General features: G+C 37.0%; 1 protein-coding gene across 4 annotated transcripts in view; it reads left to right on the forward strand.

The window, feature by feature from the left end:
- ATRX (ATRX chromatin remodeler) overlaps positions 1-20,263 on the forward strand; it is a 301,682-nt gene that overhangs the window by 33,841 nt on the left and 247,578 nt on the right. For all 4 annotated transcript variants that reach the window (XM_059385663.1, XM_059385664.1, XM_059385665.1 and 1 more), the window contains exon 2: positions 19,329-19,441. In XM_059385663.1, the coding sequence (XP_059241646.1) occupies positions 19,329-19,441 (113 nt within the window). The remainder of the gene's footprint in view (positions 1-19,328; positions 19,442-20,263) is intronic.

Here is a 20,263-nt window from a genome sequence, read left to right on the forward strand (position 1 = left end):
CTCTCTCTCTCTCTCTCTCTCTCTGCCTGCCTCTCTGCCTACTTGTGATCTCTGTCTGTCAAATAAATAAATAAAATCTTAAAAAAAAAATTCTAGTTAGTTAACATACAGTGCAATATTGGTTTCGGGTAGAATTTAGTGATTCATCACTTACATATAGCACCCAGTGCACATCATAAAAAATGCCCTTCTTTTTTTAAAAATTTAAAAATTTTTTTTATTTTTTTAACAAAAATGCCCTTCTTAATTAATACCTATCACCCATCTAGCCCATCCCCCACCCACCTTCCTCCATCAACCCTTAGTTTGTTCTCTGTTAAGAGTTTCTTATGGTTTGTTTACCTCTCTCTCGTTCTTTTTTTCCCCTTCCCATACATTCATCTGTTTTCTTTCTTAAATTCCATCTATGAGTGAAACCGTATGGTATTTGTTTTTCTCTTACAGACGTACTTCACTTAGCATAATACACTGTAGCTCCATCGACATCATTGCAAATGGCAAGATTTCATTCTTTTCAAAGGCTGAGTAAATTCGATGGGTGAATAATATTCCATTTTATGTGTATACACACACACACATACACACCACATCTTCCTTATTCATTCATCAGTTGATTTGGCCTCTTTCCATATTTTTGGCTATTATTGATAGAGCTGCTGTACACCAGAGTGCATGTACCCCTTTAAATACCTGGTGCACACGGGGAGATGATTTGCTGATCTTAGAGCACCTCCCTGACAGGTAGCATTCACCACAAGCTTCTCTGGGGACAAAGAAACCAGCTGGCATATTTTCTTTTCCCTGTTCCCCAACATAAATACACATCTACCTGCAGGAAGCAATGCAGCACCTCAACACAGGCTGCCTCACCTTCTTACACCAAGTCCCACACCCCTGCACTCTGGTGGAACTGCTCTTCTTGGTCAAGTTTGCCTCAGTTCCAGAATGGTGAACCACTTTCCAGACTAATAGAAACCTCTACCCATTCCACATCTCCTGAGCAGAGACTTCTGTGGGGCTTCAGTTCTAGTGAAAGTAGTATCAGGTCTCATTTAACAAGCAGACCAGAGCCCACCTAATTTAAATTCTCCAGACTTGGGACGCCTGGGTGGTGCAGTTGGTTAAGCAGCTGCCTTCGGCTCAGGTCATGATCCCAGCGTCCTGGGATCGAGTCCCACATCGGGCTCCTTGGTCAGCAGGGAGCCTGCTTCTCCCTCAGCCTCTGTCTGCCATTCTGTCTGCCTGTGCTCGCTCTCTCTCCCTCTCTCTCTGAAGAATAAATAAAATCTTAAAAAAAAAAAAATTCTCCAGACTCTGGCCAAGGACCAAACACTGCCCACTGTGGGCAAGGAGAGCCTATGCATACAATTGCTTGAAGGACAGAGCAGCCAAAACACGATAGGAGAGTGCACATGCAATTACCAGACACTTCCTTAAGTGCCAGTCCCTGGACACTATATGACTTCTTCTTCATAAAGCCTTTACTTTCAGGAGCAGGAACCATAACTTTTATAACACACAGAAGTCAGAGATTTAGACAAAATGCTAGGATGGAGGAACTCATCCAACCTGAAAGAACAAGATCACAGCCAGAGATCTAAGCTAAACAGATACAAGTAGTATGCCTGGTAGAATATTGAAAGCAACAATCATAGCCATAGTTGCTGGGCTTGAGAAAAGCCTGGAAGACTTCAGTAAGGCCTGTACCTCAGAGATAAAATAATTAAAAAGGGATCAGAAATGATGACTGCAGTAACTGAGGCCTGAAACAGGCTCAGTGCAATGAACACAAGGTTGGAAGAAGCAGAGGAATGAATAAATGATACAGAAAACAAAATGATGTAAAATAATGAAGCTGAAGAAAAGAGAGAAGAATTATGGAACAAGAATAGACTTCGGGAAGTCAGCGAGTCCATCAAATGTAATAACGTTTGTGGCATAGGTGTCTCAGATGAAGAACAAAAGAGAAAAGGGGACAGAACATTTATTTGAGGAAATAATAGCTGAAAACTTCCTTAATCTGGGGAAGGAAGCAGACATCCATATCCAGGAGACATAGAGAACTACCATCAAATCAACAAAAGCGGGCCAATACCAAAACATTGTAATTAAAATTGCAAAATACAGTGATGAAGAAAAATATCTTGGGTGTCTGGGTGGCTCAGTCGATTGAACATCTGACTCTTGGTTTTTGGCTCAGGGTATGATCTCAGGATCATGAAATGGAGCCCCATGTTGGGCTCTGTGCTTAGTGGGAAGTCTGCTTGAGATTCTCTTTTTCCCTCTGCCTCTCCCCATACTCCCATGTGCTCTAAAATAAATAAATATTTTTAAAAATCATTAAAAAAATTCAAAAGCAGCAAGACAAAAGAAATCCTTAACTGACATGGGAAGACCCATAAGGTTCACTGCAGATTCCTCAACAAAAACATGGCATGCCAGAATGGAGTGGCATGATATCTATAAAATGTTGAATGGGAAAATTCTGTAGCTAAGAATATTCTATCCAGCAAGGCTATCATTCAGAATAGAAGGAGAGAGAAAGAGTTTCCCAGACAAACAATAAAGGAGTTTGTGACCATTAAACCAGTCCTGCAAGAAATATTAAAGGGGACTCTGAGTGGGAAGGAGAGACAAAAAATGATGATGACAAGAAAGTAGTAGAGAAAAACTCCAGAAGCCATGACAAATAATAAAATGGCCCTAAATGTGTATCTGTTAGTAATCATTCTGAATGTGAATAGACTTAAAAAGCTCCAAACAAAAGATATAGGGTATCAGAGTGGATAAAAAACAAACAGGACCTATATATGTGCTACCTACAATGGGATTTATGTTAGATCTAAAGGCATCCGCAGATTGAAAGTGAGGGGTTGTAGAAACATTTAGCATGCAAATGGATGTCAGTAGGAAGCCAGAATAGTTATGCGTATATCAAATAAAATAGACTTTAAAGCACACTGTAACAAGAGACAGGATAGGGCAGTATATCATAATAAAGGTGCCTGTCAAAGAGAAGATCTAATTGAAATTATTTATGCACTCAACATGGGATCACCTAGATATATAAAACAGTAACAAACATAAACGAACTCATTGGTAATAATACAGTAGTTTCAGGGGACTTTAGCATTATCAATGGACATATGATCTAAAAAAACCAGCTAGGAAACTGTGGCTTTGAATGACATACTGGAGTAGATGGACTTGAATATATTTACAACACTTCATCCTAAAACAGCAGAATGCACATTCTTTTGAAGTGCACATGGGACATTTTCCAGAATAGATCAAATACTGGGTCACTAATCCAGCCTCAACAAGTACAAAAAGATTGAGAACATACCATGCATCTTTTCTGACCACAATTCTATGAAACTTGAAGTCAACCACAAGAAAAAAATTTGAAAGGCCTAAAAACATGGAGGTTGAACAATATGCTACTAAAGAAGGAATGGGTCAACCAGGAAATCAAAGAATAAATTAAAATATACATAGAAACAAATAAAAACACAACAGTTCAAAACCTTTGGGATGCAGCATTAAGAGGGAGGTAAATAGCAATACAGGCCTACCTCAAGGAAGAAATATCTCAAATCAACAACCTTACACCTAAAGGAGTTAGAAAAAGAAATACAAATGAAGCCTAAAGACAGTGGAAGACAGGAAATTATTAAGATTAGAACAGAAACAAATAATATAGAAAGTAACCAAACAAAAAACCCAGATCAATGAAAATAGGAGCTAGTTCTTTGAAAAGATCAATTAAATTGATAAACCCCTCGCCAGACTTACCAAAAAGGAAAGATAAAGGAACAAAATAAAACACGGATGAGAGGAGAAACAACAAATACCACGGTAATACAAACAATAAGTGAATATTATGAAAAACTATGCTAACATATTGGACAACCTGAAAGAAGTGGATAAATTCCTAGAAACATAAACTACTAAAACTGAAATAGGAGGAAGTAGGAAAGTTGAACAGACTGATAAGCAACAAATTGAATCAGTAGTCAAAAATCTCCCAACAAACAAAAGTCCAGGGCCAGATGGCTTCTCAGAGGAATTCTATGAAACTTTTAAAGAAGAGTTAATAACTATTCTTCTCAAAACTATTAAAAAAAAAAGAAATGGGAGGAAAACTTCCAAATTCGTTCTATGAGGCTAGTATTATCCTGATACCAAACCCAAATAAAGACTCTGCTAAAACAGAGAAATACAGGCCAATATGCCTAATATGCATGCTAACATGGATGCAAAAATTATCAGTAAAATATTAGCAAACTGAATCCAACACTACATTCGTCACTAGAAGTCCAATGCGCTATCCATTGCGCCACAGAGCCACCTCCAACACTACATTCAAAGTATCATGTATTCCTGGGCTGTGACAGTGGTTCAGTATTCCTAAGTCAATCAGTATGATATACCACATTAATAAAATGGTAAGAACCATATGTTCCTTTCAGTTGATGCAGGAAAGTATTTGACAAAGTATAACATCCATTCTTTTTTTTTTTTTTTAAAGATTTTATTTATTTATTTGACAGAGATCACAAGTAGGCAGAGAGGCAGGCAGAGAGAGAGAAGAGGAAGCAGGCTCCCCGCAGAGCAGGGCTTGATCCCAGGACCCAGAGATCATGACCCGAGCCAAAGGCAGAGGCTTAGCTTAGCCCACTGAGCCACCCAGGCGCCCCTAACATCCATTCTTGATAAAAACCCTTAACAGGATGCCTGGGTAGCTCAGTCGGTTAAGCAGCTGCCTTCTGCTCAGGTCATGATCCTGGGATCGAGTCCCACATCGGGCTCCTTGTTCTGCAGGGAGCCTGCTTCTCCCTTTGCCTATGCCTGTTGCTCTGCCTGCCTACTCTCTCTCTCTCTGACAAATAAATAAATAAAATCTTTAAAAAAAAAACCCTCAACAAAGTAGGGTTATAGGGAACGTTTCTTTTTTTTTCTTAAAAGTTTTTTTTAAAATTTTATTTTCAACATAACAGTATTCATTATTTTTGCACCATACCCAGTGCTCCATGCAATCCGTGCCCTCTCTAATACCCACCACCTGGTTCCCCCAACCTCCCACTGCCCCCCCGCCACTTCAAACCCCTCAGATCGTTTTTCAGAGTCCATAGTTCTCATGATTCACCTCCCCTTCCAGTTTCCCCCAACTCCCTTCTCCTCTCTAACTCCCCATGTCTTCCATGCTATTTGTTATGCTCCACAAATAAGTGAAACCATATGATAATTGACTCTCTCTGCTTGACTTATTTCACTCAACATAATCTCTTCCAGTCCCGTCCATGTTGCTACAAAAGTTGGGTATTCAGGGATGCCTGGGTGACTCAGTTAGTTAAGTAACTGTCATTGCCTCAGGTCATGATCCCAGAGTCCTGGGATCGAGTCCCACATCAGGCTCCCAGCTCCGGTAGGGAGTCTGCTTCTCCCTTTGACCTTCTCCCCTCTCATGCTCTTTCTCACCTTCTCTCTCTCTCAAATAAATAAATAAATAAAATCTTTAAAAAAAAAAAGTTGGGTATTCATCCTTTCTGATGGAGGCATAATACTCCATAGTGTATATGGACCACGTTTTCCTTATCCATTTGTCCGTTGAAGGGCATCTTGGTTCTTTCCACAGTTTGGCGACCGTGGCCATTGCTGCCATAAACATTGGGGTACAGATGGCCCTTCTTTTTATGACACCTGTATCTTTGGGGTAAATACCCAGGAGTGCAATTGCCGGGTCATAGGGAAACTCTATTTTTAATTTCTTGAGGAATCTCCACACTGTTCTCCAAAGAGGCTGCACCAACTTGCATTCCCACCAAGAGTGTAAGAGGGTTCAGAGGGAATGTTTCTTAACATCATAAAGGCCTTATATGAAAACCCCACAGCTAATGGTATCCTTAGTGGGGGAAAACCAGCCTTTTCCCCTCCTCTATGGTTAGGAACAAAACAGGGATGTCCACCCGTACCACCATTATTTAACATAATATTGGAAGTCCTAGCCACGATAAGCAGACAACAAAAGGAAAGGCCTCCCAATTGGCAAGGAAGAACTCAAACTTTGACTGTTTGCAGATGAAATAATACTTTATATAGAAACCCAAAAGACTCGACCAATAAATTGCTAGATCTGATAATGAATTCAGTGAAGTTCCAGGATACAAAGTCAACATACAGAAATCTGTTGTTTTTATACACCAGTAATGAAGTAGCAGAAAGAGAAATCAAATAATCAAACCCTTTTACAATTTTATGGAGAAAGAAGATGTCTAGCAATAAACCCGACCAAGAGGTAAAAGGTCTATAATCTGGAAACTAAAAACAGTGATGAAAGAAATTGAAGATGACACAGGGAAACGGAAAAACATTCTATACTTATGGATTGGAAGAACCAGTGTGAATGTACACATTCAGTGCAATCCCTCTCAAAATACCATCAGCATTTTTCACAGAGCTGAAAGAAACAATCAGAAAATTTGTATGGTACCACAAAAGACACTAAATACCACAAGCAACTTGAAAAAGAAAAAGCTGGAGGCATCACAATTCTGGACTTAAAGCTATATTACAAAGCTGTGATCATCAGGACAGTATGGTACTGGTATGAAAACAGACACATAGATCAATGGAACAGAAGAAAAAACTCGGAAATGGACCCACAATTATAAGGTCAACTAATTTTTGACAAAGCAGAAAAGAATATCTGGTGGGAAAAAAGACAGTCTTTTCAACAAATGATGTTAGGAACACCGGACAGCCACATGCAGAAGAATGAAACTGGACCACTTTCTTACACCATACAAAAATAACTCAAAATGGACTAAAGATCTAAATGTGAGTCAGAAAACCATCAAAATCCTGGAGGAGAACAAAGGCAGGAACCTCTTCGACCTTGGCTGTAGCAGTTTCTTACTAGACGTGTCTCTGGAGGCAAGGGAAACAAAAGCAAAAATGAACTGTTTGGACTTTATCAAGATAAAAAGCTTCTGCACAGTGAAGCAAGCAATCAAAACTAAAAGGTAACCTATGGAATGGGAGAAGATATTTGCAAATTACCAATCTGATAATGGGTTAGTATTCAAAATCTATAAAGAACTTAAAAACTCAATACCCAGAAAGCAAATAATCCAGTTAAGAAATGGGCAAGAGGACATGAATGAGACATTTTTCCAAAGAAGATATCCAAATGGCTAACAGCCACATGAAAAGATGCTCAATGTCACTTATCATAGGGAAATACAAATCAAAACTGCAATGATCACAGTCAGAATGGATAAAATTAAGAAGACAGGAAAGAACAGGTTTTGTCACGGATGTGGAGAAAGGAGAACCCTCTTACACTGTTGATGGGAATGCAAACCGGTTGCAGCCAGTTTGGAAAACAGCATGGAGATTCATCAAAAAGTTAAAAATAGAACTACCTTGGGGCGCCTGGGTGGCTCAGTGGGTTAAAGCCTCTGCCTTCAGCTCTGATCATGGTCTCAGGGTCTTGGGATCGAGCCTCGCATAGGGCTCTCTGCTCAGCAGGGAGCCTGCTTCCCTTCCTCTCTCTCTGCCTGCCTCTCTGCCTACTTGTGATCTCTGTCAAATAAATAAAATCTTTAAAAAAAAATAGAACTACCTTATGATTGTGCATTGTACTATTAGATGTTTACCCAAGGAATTAAAAAATACTAAGAGGGATATGTGCACCTTGATGTTTGTAGCAGCATTACCTACAATAGCAAAATTATGGAAGGAGCCCAAATGTCCATCGACTGATTAATAGATAAAGTGTTGTATATATACACACAATGAAACATGACTCAGCCATTAAAAAATGAAATTTTACCATTTTCAACGACATGGATGGAGCTAGACGGTATTATGCTCCACAAAATAAGTCATAATTTCACTCATATGTGGATTATAAGACTCAAAATGATCTTAGGGAAAAAGACAACCAAACTAAGATACAGATTCTTAACTATAGAGAACAAATGGATGGTTACCAGAGGGGAGGTGGGTGGGTGGATGGATTAAATAGGTGATGTGTTTAAGGAGTGCAGTTTTGATGAGTGCTGAGTATTATATGTTGGTGTGGAATTCCTGAATTGCACACCTGATACTAATATTACTGTGTATGTTAAGTAACTGGAATATATATAAAAAGTTAAAAAAATGGAGGGGGGAATATTTTTGTCACTGTATCAAACATACAAGAGTAGAAAGAAGATAAGGACTGTTTTGATTGTTCAGTTTTTTCAGCAAATAATTGTTAGATGATTGTTTTGCTGGTTACTGGGGGATAAAGCAGTGAAATAGATATTATGTCACCCATGAGAGCCGTTTTTTCCTAGTGTCATATGTATTTGTGAAGTTTTCATGTCATTGTCTAGAGTCATTGTTTAGTTATATCCATGATTGATTTATTGTAAATTCAAGACATTGGAGTGAAATTGGTTAAAGGCCTGGTCCATTGAAAAGTTGCTATGAATTTTTTTGAGTACTTTGATAATCTCTCCCTATTCCTTATTATTTTAAAAAGCAAGCTTAATTAAAAAAAAAGATCTTGTTTATTTGGGAGAGAGAGCGTAAAGGGGGTGGGGGCAGAGGAGAGAGATTCAGACTCCCTGTCGAGCAGGGAGCCTGATGTGGGACTTGAAGGATCCTGGGATTATTACCTGAGCCGTCAGCAACTGCTTAAGGGACTGAGCAACCCCAGTACCCAAACCTCTACTTTTTAAGTAATTTATAATTAAGATCTGGATAAGGTATGATTTAGGAGTTATCAGCTGTATTTATGTTATGAGATTTCTTGTTTTGCATGAGCTTTATTTTTGTGAATGACCATTTATGTCCCAGGTTTCTGGTTATGACAAGGCTTAGTGTCTGGTTCCAGTGCTTCTCAGTTTGAACTTTGATTTAATATACTGTAAACCTTCATTAGAATATTTTGCTCATGTACTAGTAATTCATATTTAGCCATATCTTAATTGGATGTATAAGGAGGGTTTTGAGTGTTTTCGCTGGTTTTAAAAAGATATTCTAGGATGTCTTTGTATGTCCCAGAGTGGCATAGTAAACTAATCTGCTATTTTAGGAATCTCTTTTAAAATTTTCCATTTAAGAACTGCTCTGAAGGCCAGCGTCCCTGTTTTAGTGTTTGTTTAGCTCTTTTAAAATTTTTGACTTTGGTCTTTTGTAATGTGTCCAAATATACGTTGGTCTACATATGACTGGGTGACTTGTGACAGAAAAAGGCATTTATGGTATTAGATTGTTTTGAATGCTTATAGTTGCCATATAATAAGTGCTGATTAAATAAAGAAGGGAGGCAAATTCATTAATTCTTACACTTAATTTTTTGAAGATTTCCTTTAGTTTTTATTATCAAACTTAATATATGAAGGATAGAAGGATGCTTTTGTTCTGTCTAAAAAGAAGTGAGGTATGAAGCTTACATTCTCAATACTTCATCAGTATATTTTTAGACTTAAGTTATTGAATGTAAACAACTATGTAAACAAATAACTAATGAGTTTTAGAACATTCATGCTCTGAATGTATTATTTAATTGGGAAAAATTTCAGATACTATAAATACTTCTGCACCTACCACCTAGCTTTATGAAATCTTACGTCATATTTGCTTCAGATTTCTTTTAAAGAAATAAAACATTAGAAGATAGAGGTGAGGTCTTATATCTTCTATATATATATACAAGTATGGATAAATTTATCTGCATCCATAAAAACATTATTTAGAATTTTTCAGCTTTATGAGTTTGACACCATTAAGTACATATTATTTCACAACTTGCTTTTTTTTGGCATTTTTGGTTTTTTTCCCCTATTAATTATTTTTATCATTTTTATCATATTTATTATCATGTAATGTGTTATTTGCCCCAGGGTTACAGGTCTGTGAATCGTCAGGCTTACACACTTCACAGCACTCACCATATCACATACCCTCCCCAATATCTATAACCCAACCATCCTCTCCATACCCCCTCTCGCCCCAGTAACCCTCAGTTTGTTTTGTGAGATTATCTCTTATGGTTTGTCTCCCTCTTGATCCTATCTTGTTTCATTTTTTCCTTCCCTACCCCCAAACCCCCCACTCTGCCTTTCAACTTCCTCATATCAGGGAGATAATATGATAATTTTCTCTGCGCTCAGCATAATACCTTCTGGTTCCACCCACATTATTGCAAATGGTAAGATTTCATTTTTGATGGATGCATAGAATTCCATTGTTTTGTGTATACACACAAACACACACACACACACACACACACACCCCACATCTTTATCCATCTGTTGATGGACATCTAGGTTCTTTCCATAGTTTGGCTATTGTGGACATTGCTGCTATAAACATTGTGTGCATGTGCGTGCCCCTTTGGATCACTGTATCTGTATCTTTAGGGTAAATACCCAGTAGTGCGATTGCTGGGTCATAGGGTAGCTCCGTTTTCAACTTTTTGAGGAACCTCCATGCTGTATGCCAGAGTGGCTGCACCAGCTTGCATTCCCACCAACAATGCATGAGGGTTCTTTTTTCTGCACATCCTTGCTACCACTGTTTTCTTCTGTTTTTGAATTTAGCCATTTTGACAGGCATGAGATCATATTTCATTATAGTTTTGATTTGCATTTTCCTGATGAGGAGTGACATTTAAGCATTATTTATTTATTTATTTATTTATTTATTTATTTATTTTTGTCTTTTGGCCATCTGAATGTCTTCTTTGGAGAAATGTCTGTTCATGTCTTCTGCTCATTTTTAAATTGGATTATTTGGTTTTGGATTTGTATAAGTTCTTTATGTATTTTGGATATTAACCCTTTATCAGATATGTCATTTGCAAATGTCTTCTCCCATTCATTAGGTTCCCTTTTAGTTTTTTTACGTTGTTTTTACGTTTAGTTTTTTTTACGTTGATGTTTTCCTTTGCTGTGCAGGAGCTTTTTATTTTGATGAAGCCCAGTAGCTTATTTTTGCTTTGTTTCCCTTGTCTCAGACCTATCTAGTTCTTACAGCCGATATCAGGGACTTTACTACCTGTGCTTTCTTTTTAGATTTTAATGGTTTCCTATCTCCCATTTAGATCTTTTATCCATTTTGAAATATCTTTGTGTGTGGTGTAAGAAAATGGTCCAGTTTCATTCTTTTGCATGTACCTGTCTAGTTTTCCCAACACCATTTGTTGAAGAGACTGTCCTTTCCCATTGGATATTCCTTCCTGCTTTGTTGAAGATTAATTGACCGTATAGTTGTGGGTTTATTTCTGGGTTTTCTGTTCTGTTCTGTGTTTCTGTTTTTGTGCCAGTATCATACTGTTTTGAGAACTACAGCTTTGTAATATAACTTGATATCCTGAATTGTGATACTTCCGGCTTTATTTTTCTTTTTTAAGATTGCTTTGGATATTTGGGGTCTTTTTGGTCCCATACAAATTTTTAAGATTTTTTTGTTCTAGTTCTGTGAAAAATGCTACTGAAGTGCTTTTCTAGGTCAGTCAGTAGAGCATGGGACTCTTCATTTTTGGGCTCTGAGTTCAAACCCCATGTTGGCCAGAGCTTACTTTAAAAAAAGCAAAGATTTGGTTTTAAAAATCAGTGTTGTTGGTAGTTTGGTAAAGATTGCGTTAAATGTGTGGTTTGCTTTGGTAGTAGTAGTAGACGTTTTAACAATATCTGTTAATCTAATCCATGGGCATAGAATGTCTTTCTGTTTCTTTGTGTCCTCTTCAATTTGTTTCATCAGTGTTGTATAGTTTTTAGAGTACGGGTGCTTCACTTTGTTGTTAATTCCTAGGTGTCTTATTTTTGGTGCAGTTGTAAATGAGATTGTTAATTTTTCCTTCTCCTACTTCATTATTGATATATAGAAATTCAGCAGATTTCTGTATGTTGGTTTTGTATCCTGCGACTTTACTGAATTGATGTATTAGCTCTAGCATTTTTTTGTGTGTGTGTTTGGAATCTTTGGGTTTCCTATAGAGAGTATCATGTCATCTGCAAATGGTGAGTTTTACTTCTTCCTTACCAATTTGGATGCCCTTTATTTCTTTCTCTTCTCTGATTGCTGAGGCTAGGACTTCCAGTACTTTGTTGAATAAAAGTGGTGAGAGTGGACATCCCTATCTAGTTCCTGACCTTAGGGGCAAAGCTCTCAGTTTTTTTCCCCATTTTTCCATTGGGGAAACTGGTATTAGCTGTGGGCTTTTCATATGTGGCCCTTATTATGTTGAAGTATATTCCCTCTAAACCTACTTTGTTGAGAGTTTATATCATAAATGGATGTTATACTTTGTCGATGCTTTTTTTTTTGCATATATTGAAATCATCATATGGTTTTCATCCTTTCTCTTATTAATGTGATATATCACGTTGCTTGATTTGTGAATATTGAACTACTCTTGAAACCCAGGAATAATCCCGCTTGATCATGGTGAGTGATTTTTTAAAAAGATTTTATTATTATTATTTACTTGGCAGAAAGAGAGCACAAGCAGGGGGTAGTTGTAGGCAGAAGGAGAGGGAGAAGCAAGCTCCCTGCTGAGCAAGGAGCCCGATGTGGGACTCAAGATCCCAGGAGCCTGGGATCATGACCTGAGCCAAAGGCGGATCCTTAACAGACTGAGCCACCCAGGCATCCTGGTGAATGCTTTTTTTTGCTAGTATTTTGTTGAGAATTTTTACGTCTGTGTTTATCATGGATGTTGGCTTTCAGTTCTCTTTTTTAGTTGTGTCTTTATCTGGTTTTGGTATTAGAGTAATGCTGGCCTTATAGTGTGAAGGTTTTAGTTCCTTTTCCTTTTTTTTTGAAATAGTGTGAGGAAAATAGGTATTAATGCTCTCTCTTTTTTTTTTTTGAAGATTTTATTTATTTATTTATTTGACAGAGAGATCACAAGTAGGCAGAGAGGCAGGCAGAGAGAGAGGGGGAAGCAGGCTCCCCACTGAGCAGAGCGCCTGACTCGGGGCTCGATCCCAGGACCCTGGGATCATGACCTGAGCTGAAGGCAGAGGCTTTAACCCGCTGAGCCAGCCAGGCGCCCAACTCTTTTTTTTTTTTTTTTTAAAGAATTTATTTATTTATTTGACAGACAAAGATCCCAAGTAGGCAGAGAGGCAGGAAGCGAGAGAGGAGGAAGCAGGCTCCCTGCTGATCAGAGAGCCCGATGTGGGGCTGGATCCCAGGACCCTGGGATCATAACCTGAGCCGAAGGTGGAGGCTTTAACCGACTGAGCCACCCAGGCGCCCCCACCCAACTCTTAATTGGTAGAATTCACCTGTGAAGCCATCTGGTCCTGGACTTGTGTTTGTTGGGAGTTTTTTGATTACTGATTCAGTTTCTTTGCTGGTTATTCATCTGTTCAAATTTTCTATTTCTTCCTGTTTCAATTTTGGTAATTTATATGTTTCTAGGAATTTAAGATGTCTTGTAAATCGATTTGTTGTCCAATTTGTTGGTATTAGTATTTTTCTTAATATTCTCTTGTATTTCTCTGGTGTTGGTTGTTATTTCTTTTCTCTTATTTATGACTTTATTAATTTGAGTCCTTTCTCTTTTTTTCTTGATAAATTGATAAAGCTCTAGCCAGACTTTGTTGATCTTAGAAAAATCAGCTTCTGGTTTCATTGATCTGTTTTATTGTTTTTGTTTTTAGTTTCTGTATCATTTATTTCTGCTCTAATCTTTATTTTCTTTTGCTGGTTTTAGGTTTTGTTTGTTTTTCTTTCATTAGCTCCTTTAGGTTTAAGGTTAGGTTATTTATTTGAGATTTTTCTTGCATCTTGATATATACCTGTGTTGGTATAAGCTTTCCTCTTAGAACCACTTTTGCTTCCTCCCAGAGGTTTTGGACCATTGTGTTTTCATTTTCCTTTGTTTCCATGTCCTGTTTTATATCTTCTTTGATTTCTTGGTTGACCCATTCATTGTTTAGTAGCATGTTATTTAATCTTCATGTATTTGTAGTCTTTCTAGATTTTTTCTTGTGGTTGACTTCTAGTTTAAGAATGTTGTGTTTAGAATATATGTATGGTATGACTTCAATATTTTTTTATTTGTTGGGGCTTGTTTTGTGGGCTTACATGAAGATAAGTTGTTTTATTATTAAAATAAATGGCACTTAAAATTTAATGATATTTCCTTCAGACTTTTATAATCCTAGAATTTTGTAAATGAAGCTGAAGTCCCATTTGAACTGTTTTTAGTCTATATTGATTCATGTGGTTCTGGTTCATTTATTTAAGTGCTATATAGGATTGTGTTGTGTGAACAGTCTATTCATTCTGTTTATTTGTGAATAATTGGGTTATTTCCAAATTTTCTCTAGTGTAAGCAATGCAATTCTTTGTTTTTATCTTTAGTGGCCATGTGCAGCACAAACTCCCCCAATAACTTTATAATATTTGTCTCAGATATTGGAAAGTTTTTAAAGATATTTACCATTTTAACCATATTTAAGTGTGTGATTCATTGCCTTTAGATACATACATTGACATTCTTGTGCAATCGTTATCACTCTCCATTTCGAGAACATTTTCATTATTTTCAACACAAAACTGTTTCCATTAACGGTAACTGTGTATTACCTCCCCCTTCCAGCCTTGTAATACACTTTCCTTTTCTATGAATTTGGCTATTTCAGGAACTTCAACTATGTGGAATTTATACAATATTTGTTCTTTTGCTGTGTCTGGCTTACTCATTTAGTATAAGGTTTTCAAATTTCATTTAGGTTATAGCATGTGTCATAATTTCATTCCTTTTTGGGGAATATCATTCCTTTTATTTCATGTATCTGTTGTGTTTTATTTTTCCATTTATCTATCTTTGATGGATTTTGGTTATTTGTACCTTTTGGTTCTTATAAATAATGCTGGTATGAATGTTGGTGTGTAAGTCCCAGCTTTCAATTTCTTTTAGATATATACTTGGAGGTGGAATTGCTGGGTCATATGGCAATTCCATGTTTACTTTTTGAAGTATTACCATACTGTTTTTCTCCAGTGCTTGAACCGTTCAGTATTCCTACCAGCAGTACATTCAGGGTTCTAATTTCTCTACATCCTTATCAGGATTTGTTATTTTCCATTTTTTTGTAACATAAATGTGTGTGAAATGGTATCTCATTGTGGTTTTGGTTTGCTTTTCCCTAATAATTAGCAATGTAGTCTCTTTATGTGTGCTCATTGGATATTTGTACATCTTTTCTTCTTGAGAAATGTCTATTTAAGTCATTTGCCTATCTCTGATTTTTTTTAAGTTTTTTATTTATTCATTTGACAGAGAAAGAGCACAAGCAGGGGCATCAGCAGAAAGAGACAGAGGGAGAGGGAGAAGCGGACTCCTTGCCAAACAGGGAGCTCGATGCAGGGCTTGATCCCAGGACCTTGGGATCATGGCCTGAGCTAAAGGCAGACACTTAACTGACTGAGCCACCCAGGTGCTCCTTAAATCTTTGTTGTTGTTGAGTTCTAGGATTTTCTTATGTCCTGGATATGAATACCACTTGAGATATATGATTTGGAAATATTTTCTCATATTCTTTGGGTTCTTTTCACTCTCTTGATGGTGTACTTTGATGCACAGAAGGTATTCATTTTGATGAAATCCAGTTCGTCTATTTTTTTTTTCTTCTGTTGCACTTTTTCTGTCGTATTCAAGAAATCATCATGGAATATAATAATATAATGTCATGAAGAATTTTTCCCTATGTTTTCTTCCAGAAATTTTAATAGTTTTAGCTACTGTGTTTATCTTTTTGATGCTTTTTGTGTTAATTTTTATATGTGATGTCAGGCAAGGGTCCAGCTTCAGTCATTGACCATATCTATACAACGGTTTAGTTTTGAGTTCTCTATTCCACTGGTCTGTATATTTGTCCTTTTGTCCAGACCACACTGTTTCGATTATTTTAGCTCTGCTGTTCGTTTTGAAATCAAGAAGTGTGATCTCTCCAACTTCTTTATCATTATTGTTTTGGTGTTTTGGGATTCAATGAGTTTCTCCATGAATTTTAGGATGGGTTTTTCTATTTTTGCAAAAATTGCATTGGGATTTTGATAGGGGTTGAAACGAATCTCTAGGTAGTTTGTGTAATACTGTTATTTTAACGATATTTACTTTTTCTAATCCATCAACACAGGGTTTCCATTTATATGTGTCTTTAATTTCTTTGAGTAGTGAAAACAGTGCTGTTTTGCAATTTTCACTGTACAAATCTTTAGCCTCCTTGGTTAAATTAATTCTAAAATATTTAATTGTTTTCAATGCTGTTTTAAATGGAATCAGTTTCTTAATTTCCATTTTGGACTGTTCGTTGTTTGTGTATAGAAATGCAACTGGTTTTTGTGTGTTGATTTTGTATCCACTAACTTTACTGAATTTGTTTATTAACTGTCTCAGAAATTTTTGTGATATAGTTAAGGTTTTCTGCATATAAGATGCCATCTTGTGAACAGAGATAATATAACTCTTTCCTGCTTGGATAATAGTATTTTTGTCTGTGCTATTTTAAACAATCATGACGTGAACAAAAATTTTAAATTACTTACTGTTCATTTTTCCAGAAAAACCATTTTGGTCAATGTGATCATACCCATGATCGTATAACTAAATTTCAGAGACTGTGTGGTCCATTGCTGTGTCTGAAGCACAGCAGCCCATCTATGGGAACAGGTAGATGAATGAGTTGAAAGTGAAAAATAGTTATGTAAGACATTATCATTGAAGGAAAGTGGGTAATGAATACACAGAAGCTTTCTTAAAACTGCATGTGAATCTACATTTATCTCATGATAAAATATTTAATTTAAAAAGAGGCTAGTTCCTCTGTGCATCAACATCTCCAAAATAATAGTACAAAAGAATACACATAAAATATTTGGAATTCTATAGTTCCTCTTGGAAAAAAAGTATAGTAAAATATCCAAGGGAAAGAAATTAGCCTGTAGTTATGAATACTGACATTAGGACTCAAATACTGAAATTAGGACTCGTCTAAAATCTTGTCATTGATGATGTGATTAGTTTACAGGAAGAATTAAATATTTTTGATCTACTTGCAGATAGGCAGGTCAGATTTCACAGGTCATCTTCATCAAGCCACTGTTAAAATTGTGTGACTATGGGGCGCCTTGGTGGCTCAGTGGGTTAAAGCCTCTGCTTTGGCTCAGGTCATGATCCCAGGGTCCTGGGATCGAGCTCCACATCCGGCTTTCTGCTCCACAGGGAGCCTGCTTCCTCCTCTCTCTCTCTCTCTCTCTCTCTCTCTCTCTGCCTGCCTCTCTGCCTACTTGTGATCTCTGTCTTTCAAATGGATAAATAAGATCTTTAAAAAAAAATTGTGTGGGGCACCTGGGTGGCTCAGTTGGTTAAGCAACTGTCTTTGGCTCAGGTCATGATCCTGGAGTCCTGGGATCAAGTCCAATATCAGGCTCCCTGCTCGGCAGGGAGTCTGCTTCTCCCTCTGACCCTCCTCCTTCTCATGCTCTCTCTCTCTCTCTCAAATAAATAAAATCTAAAAAAACCAATTGTGTGACTATAAGCATGAAGGCTGAACACATTGTTTCCCAGTAGAGATTTTTAACCATTCCTAAAGGATGGCTTTAAGGGCTTATTTAGTATGTAGTACTGGTTGAGTCAGCTTCATATTTTGGTAGAGAGAGGAAGAAAGTGACAACCATGTCTAGATTTAATAAAAAATATCATTCGTAATAGTTCACAGTTATAAAACTGATGATTAGTTAACGTGTGTGGTTTTGCCTTAGGAAGATTGTTCACTTTACAAAAGGATTGATAAATGTTGCCTTTTTAAATAGTTGGTGTTGGTATGTTTAAAACACTATTTCCACATATGAGACTTACACAATGCAAGGATTATCTCTATAGTGTGATTCCAGTTTCTCTATACCCTTGCCAACCCTTACTTTTCATTTAAAAAATTATTATATCCACCCTAATGAGTGTAAAATAGTATCTTGTGGTTTTGATTTGCACTTTTCTAATGACTAATAATCTTGAACATTTTTCATGTGTTTACTGGCGCTTTGTATATCTTCTTTGGAGAAGTGTATGTCTATGTCCTTTGTCTGTTTTTTTTTTCTAGGATTTTATTTATTTGAGAGAGAATGAAAGAGAGCCAGCAAGGTTGAGGTGGGGGAGGGTCAGAGGGAGAAGCTGACTCCCTGTTGAGCAGGGAGCCTGATGTGGAACTTGATCCTGGGACTCCAGATCCTGGGACTCCAGAATCGTGACCTGAGCTGGAGGCAATTGCCTAAACAGCTAAGCCACCCAGGTGTCTATGTCCTTTGCCCATTTTTAAATTGGGTCCTTTTTTTTATTGTTAAATTACAAAAATTATTTATTAAAAGGATAAAAATCTATTTTTTTAATTTTTAAAGAAGATTTTATTTATTTATTTTACAGAGAGAGACACAGTGAGAGAGAGGGAACACAAGCAGGGGGAGAGGGAGAGAGAGAAGCAAGCTTCCTGCTGAGCAGGGAGCCTGAGGCAGGGCTCAATACCAGGACCCTGGGATCATGGCCTGAGCCAAAGGCAGCAGTTTAAGGACTGAGCCACCCAGGCGTCCAATAAAAAGTATTTAAAGAAGATATACCATCTTATTTGAAGGATATATATATATTATGCAAAAGGATATTAATACCTTTTCAGATGTATGATTTGAAAATAGTTTTCTTCAGTTGTATGGCTCATCTCTTCACTTTCTTAATGGTATCTTTGAATACACAAAAGTTTTAAATTTCAGTCGTCAGTTTTATCTATTTTCCCTCTTTTAAGTTTAGTAAATCCTGTATTCGAAATGGGATACATGTTTATTTTGTGCATTCTTTTAAGGTTTCAGCTTTTATAAATCTGTTGGGTTACAGATACACTTATTAATATAACTTAGCAGGATATGCTGTAATGATTTAGTTACATAAATATTTCCCTGGGAATCTGTGAGCTCTGCTAAGTTCTGTTTTGGATTTTCTTCATCTTTTTGTCATTAATTATTCTGTGACAAGCAGAAGATAGAGTGATTAAAAAAATACAGAAGGCTTCCAGGGAGTATTTAGTAAATATATTTGATACATTATTGCTATTTTAAATGATGTAAAGCAAAGTCACATCAGCATTTTACTCATGTTTTCAAATCTTTAGTGAAATAATGAAAATTCATTTACTTTTATTTTGAATATATATTCTTTCAGACCACATACAGTATAGGTATGTTTTCAGTTTGTTAGACCTTTACATTTGATTAAATACATGACAGGCTAATTAAAGAAGTTCTTTAAATTTTTGTTTTGATAGTGAAAGCAAGTTGAATACATTGGTGCAGAAGCTTCATGACTTCCTGGCACACTCATCAGAAGAATCTGAAGAAACAAGTTCTCCTCCAAGACTTGTGATGAACCAAAGCACAGGTAAATTGAGAAATAATGTGCAATATCTTCTAGTCTATTTTCCATTTCGTTTTGGGAAAGAGCAGCTATTGAAGGGTTTATTAGCCCTACTGAACATAGTGTTTAGCTGGTATCTGATAATTGGAGGTTTTAATTTAGATAAATATAATACAAGGTTATATGGATAGGTGCTTAGAAAAGGATGCACTATGATTTTATGTATAATAGAGATACCTTATAGCATGGGTGATAAATGTTCACTATGAAAAATAGGTAGTATTAGAAGAGGTGGGAGCAGTATAGAAATATATTATTTTAGTTATTTGTGTATATGAGTTAAAATTTTAAAAAAAATTTTATTTATTCATTTGACAGACAGAGATCACAAGTAGGCAGAGAGGCAGGCAGAGAGAGAGGAGGAAGCAGGCTCCCTGCTGAGCAGAGAGCCCGATGCGGGGTTCGATCCCAGGATTCCTGGATCATGACCTGAGCCGAAGGCAGAGGCTTTAACCCACTGAGCCACCCAGATGCCCGAGTTAAATTTTTTTTTAAAGATTTTATTTATTTGTCAGAGAGAGAGAGAGAGAGAACAAGCAGGCTCCCTGACGAGCAAGGAGCCCGAAGGGGGACTTGATCCCAGGAAACTGGGATTATGACCTGGGCTGAAGGCAGCAGCTTAACTGACTGAGCCACCCAGGCGTCCCGAGTTAAATTTTTTGTAAAGATTTTATTTATTTATTTGACATACAGAGATCACAAGTAGGCAGAGAGGCAGGCAGAGAGAGAAGAAGGGAAGCAGGCTCCCTGCTGAGCAGAGAGCCTGATGCAGGGCTCAATCCCAGG

This window comes from Mustela nigripes, chromosome X (assembly GCF_022355385.1).
Source record: "Mustela nigripes isolate SB6536 chromosome X, MUSNIG.SB6536, whole genome shotgun sequence".
NCBI lineage: Eukaryota > Metazoa > Chordata > Mammalia > Carnivora > Mustelidae > Mustela > Mustela nigripes.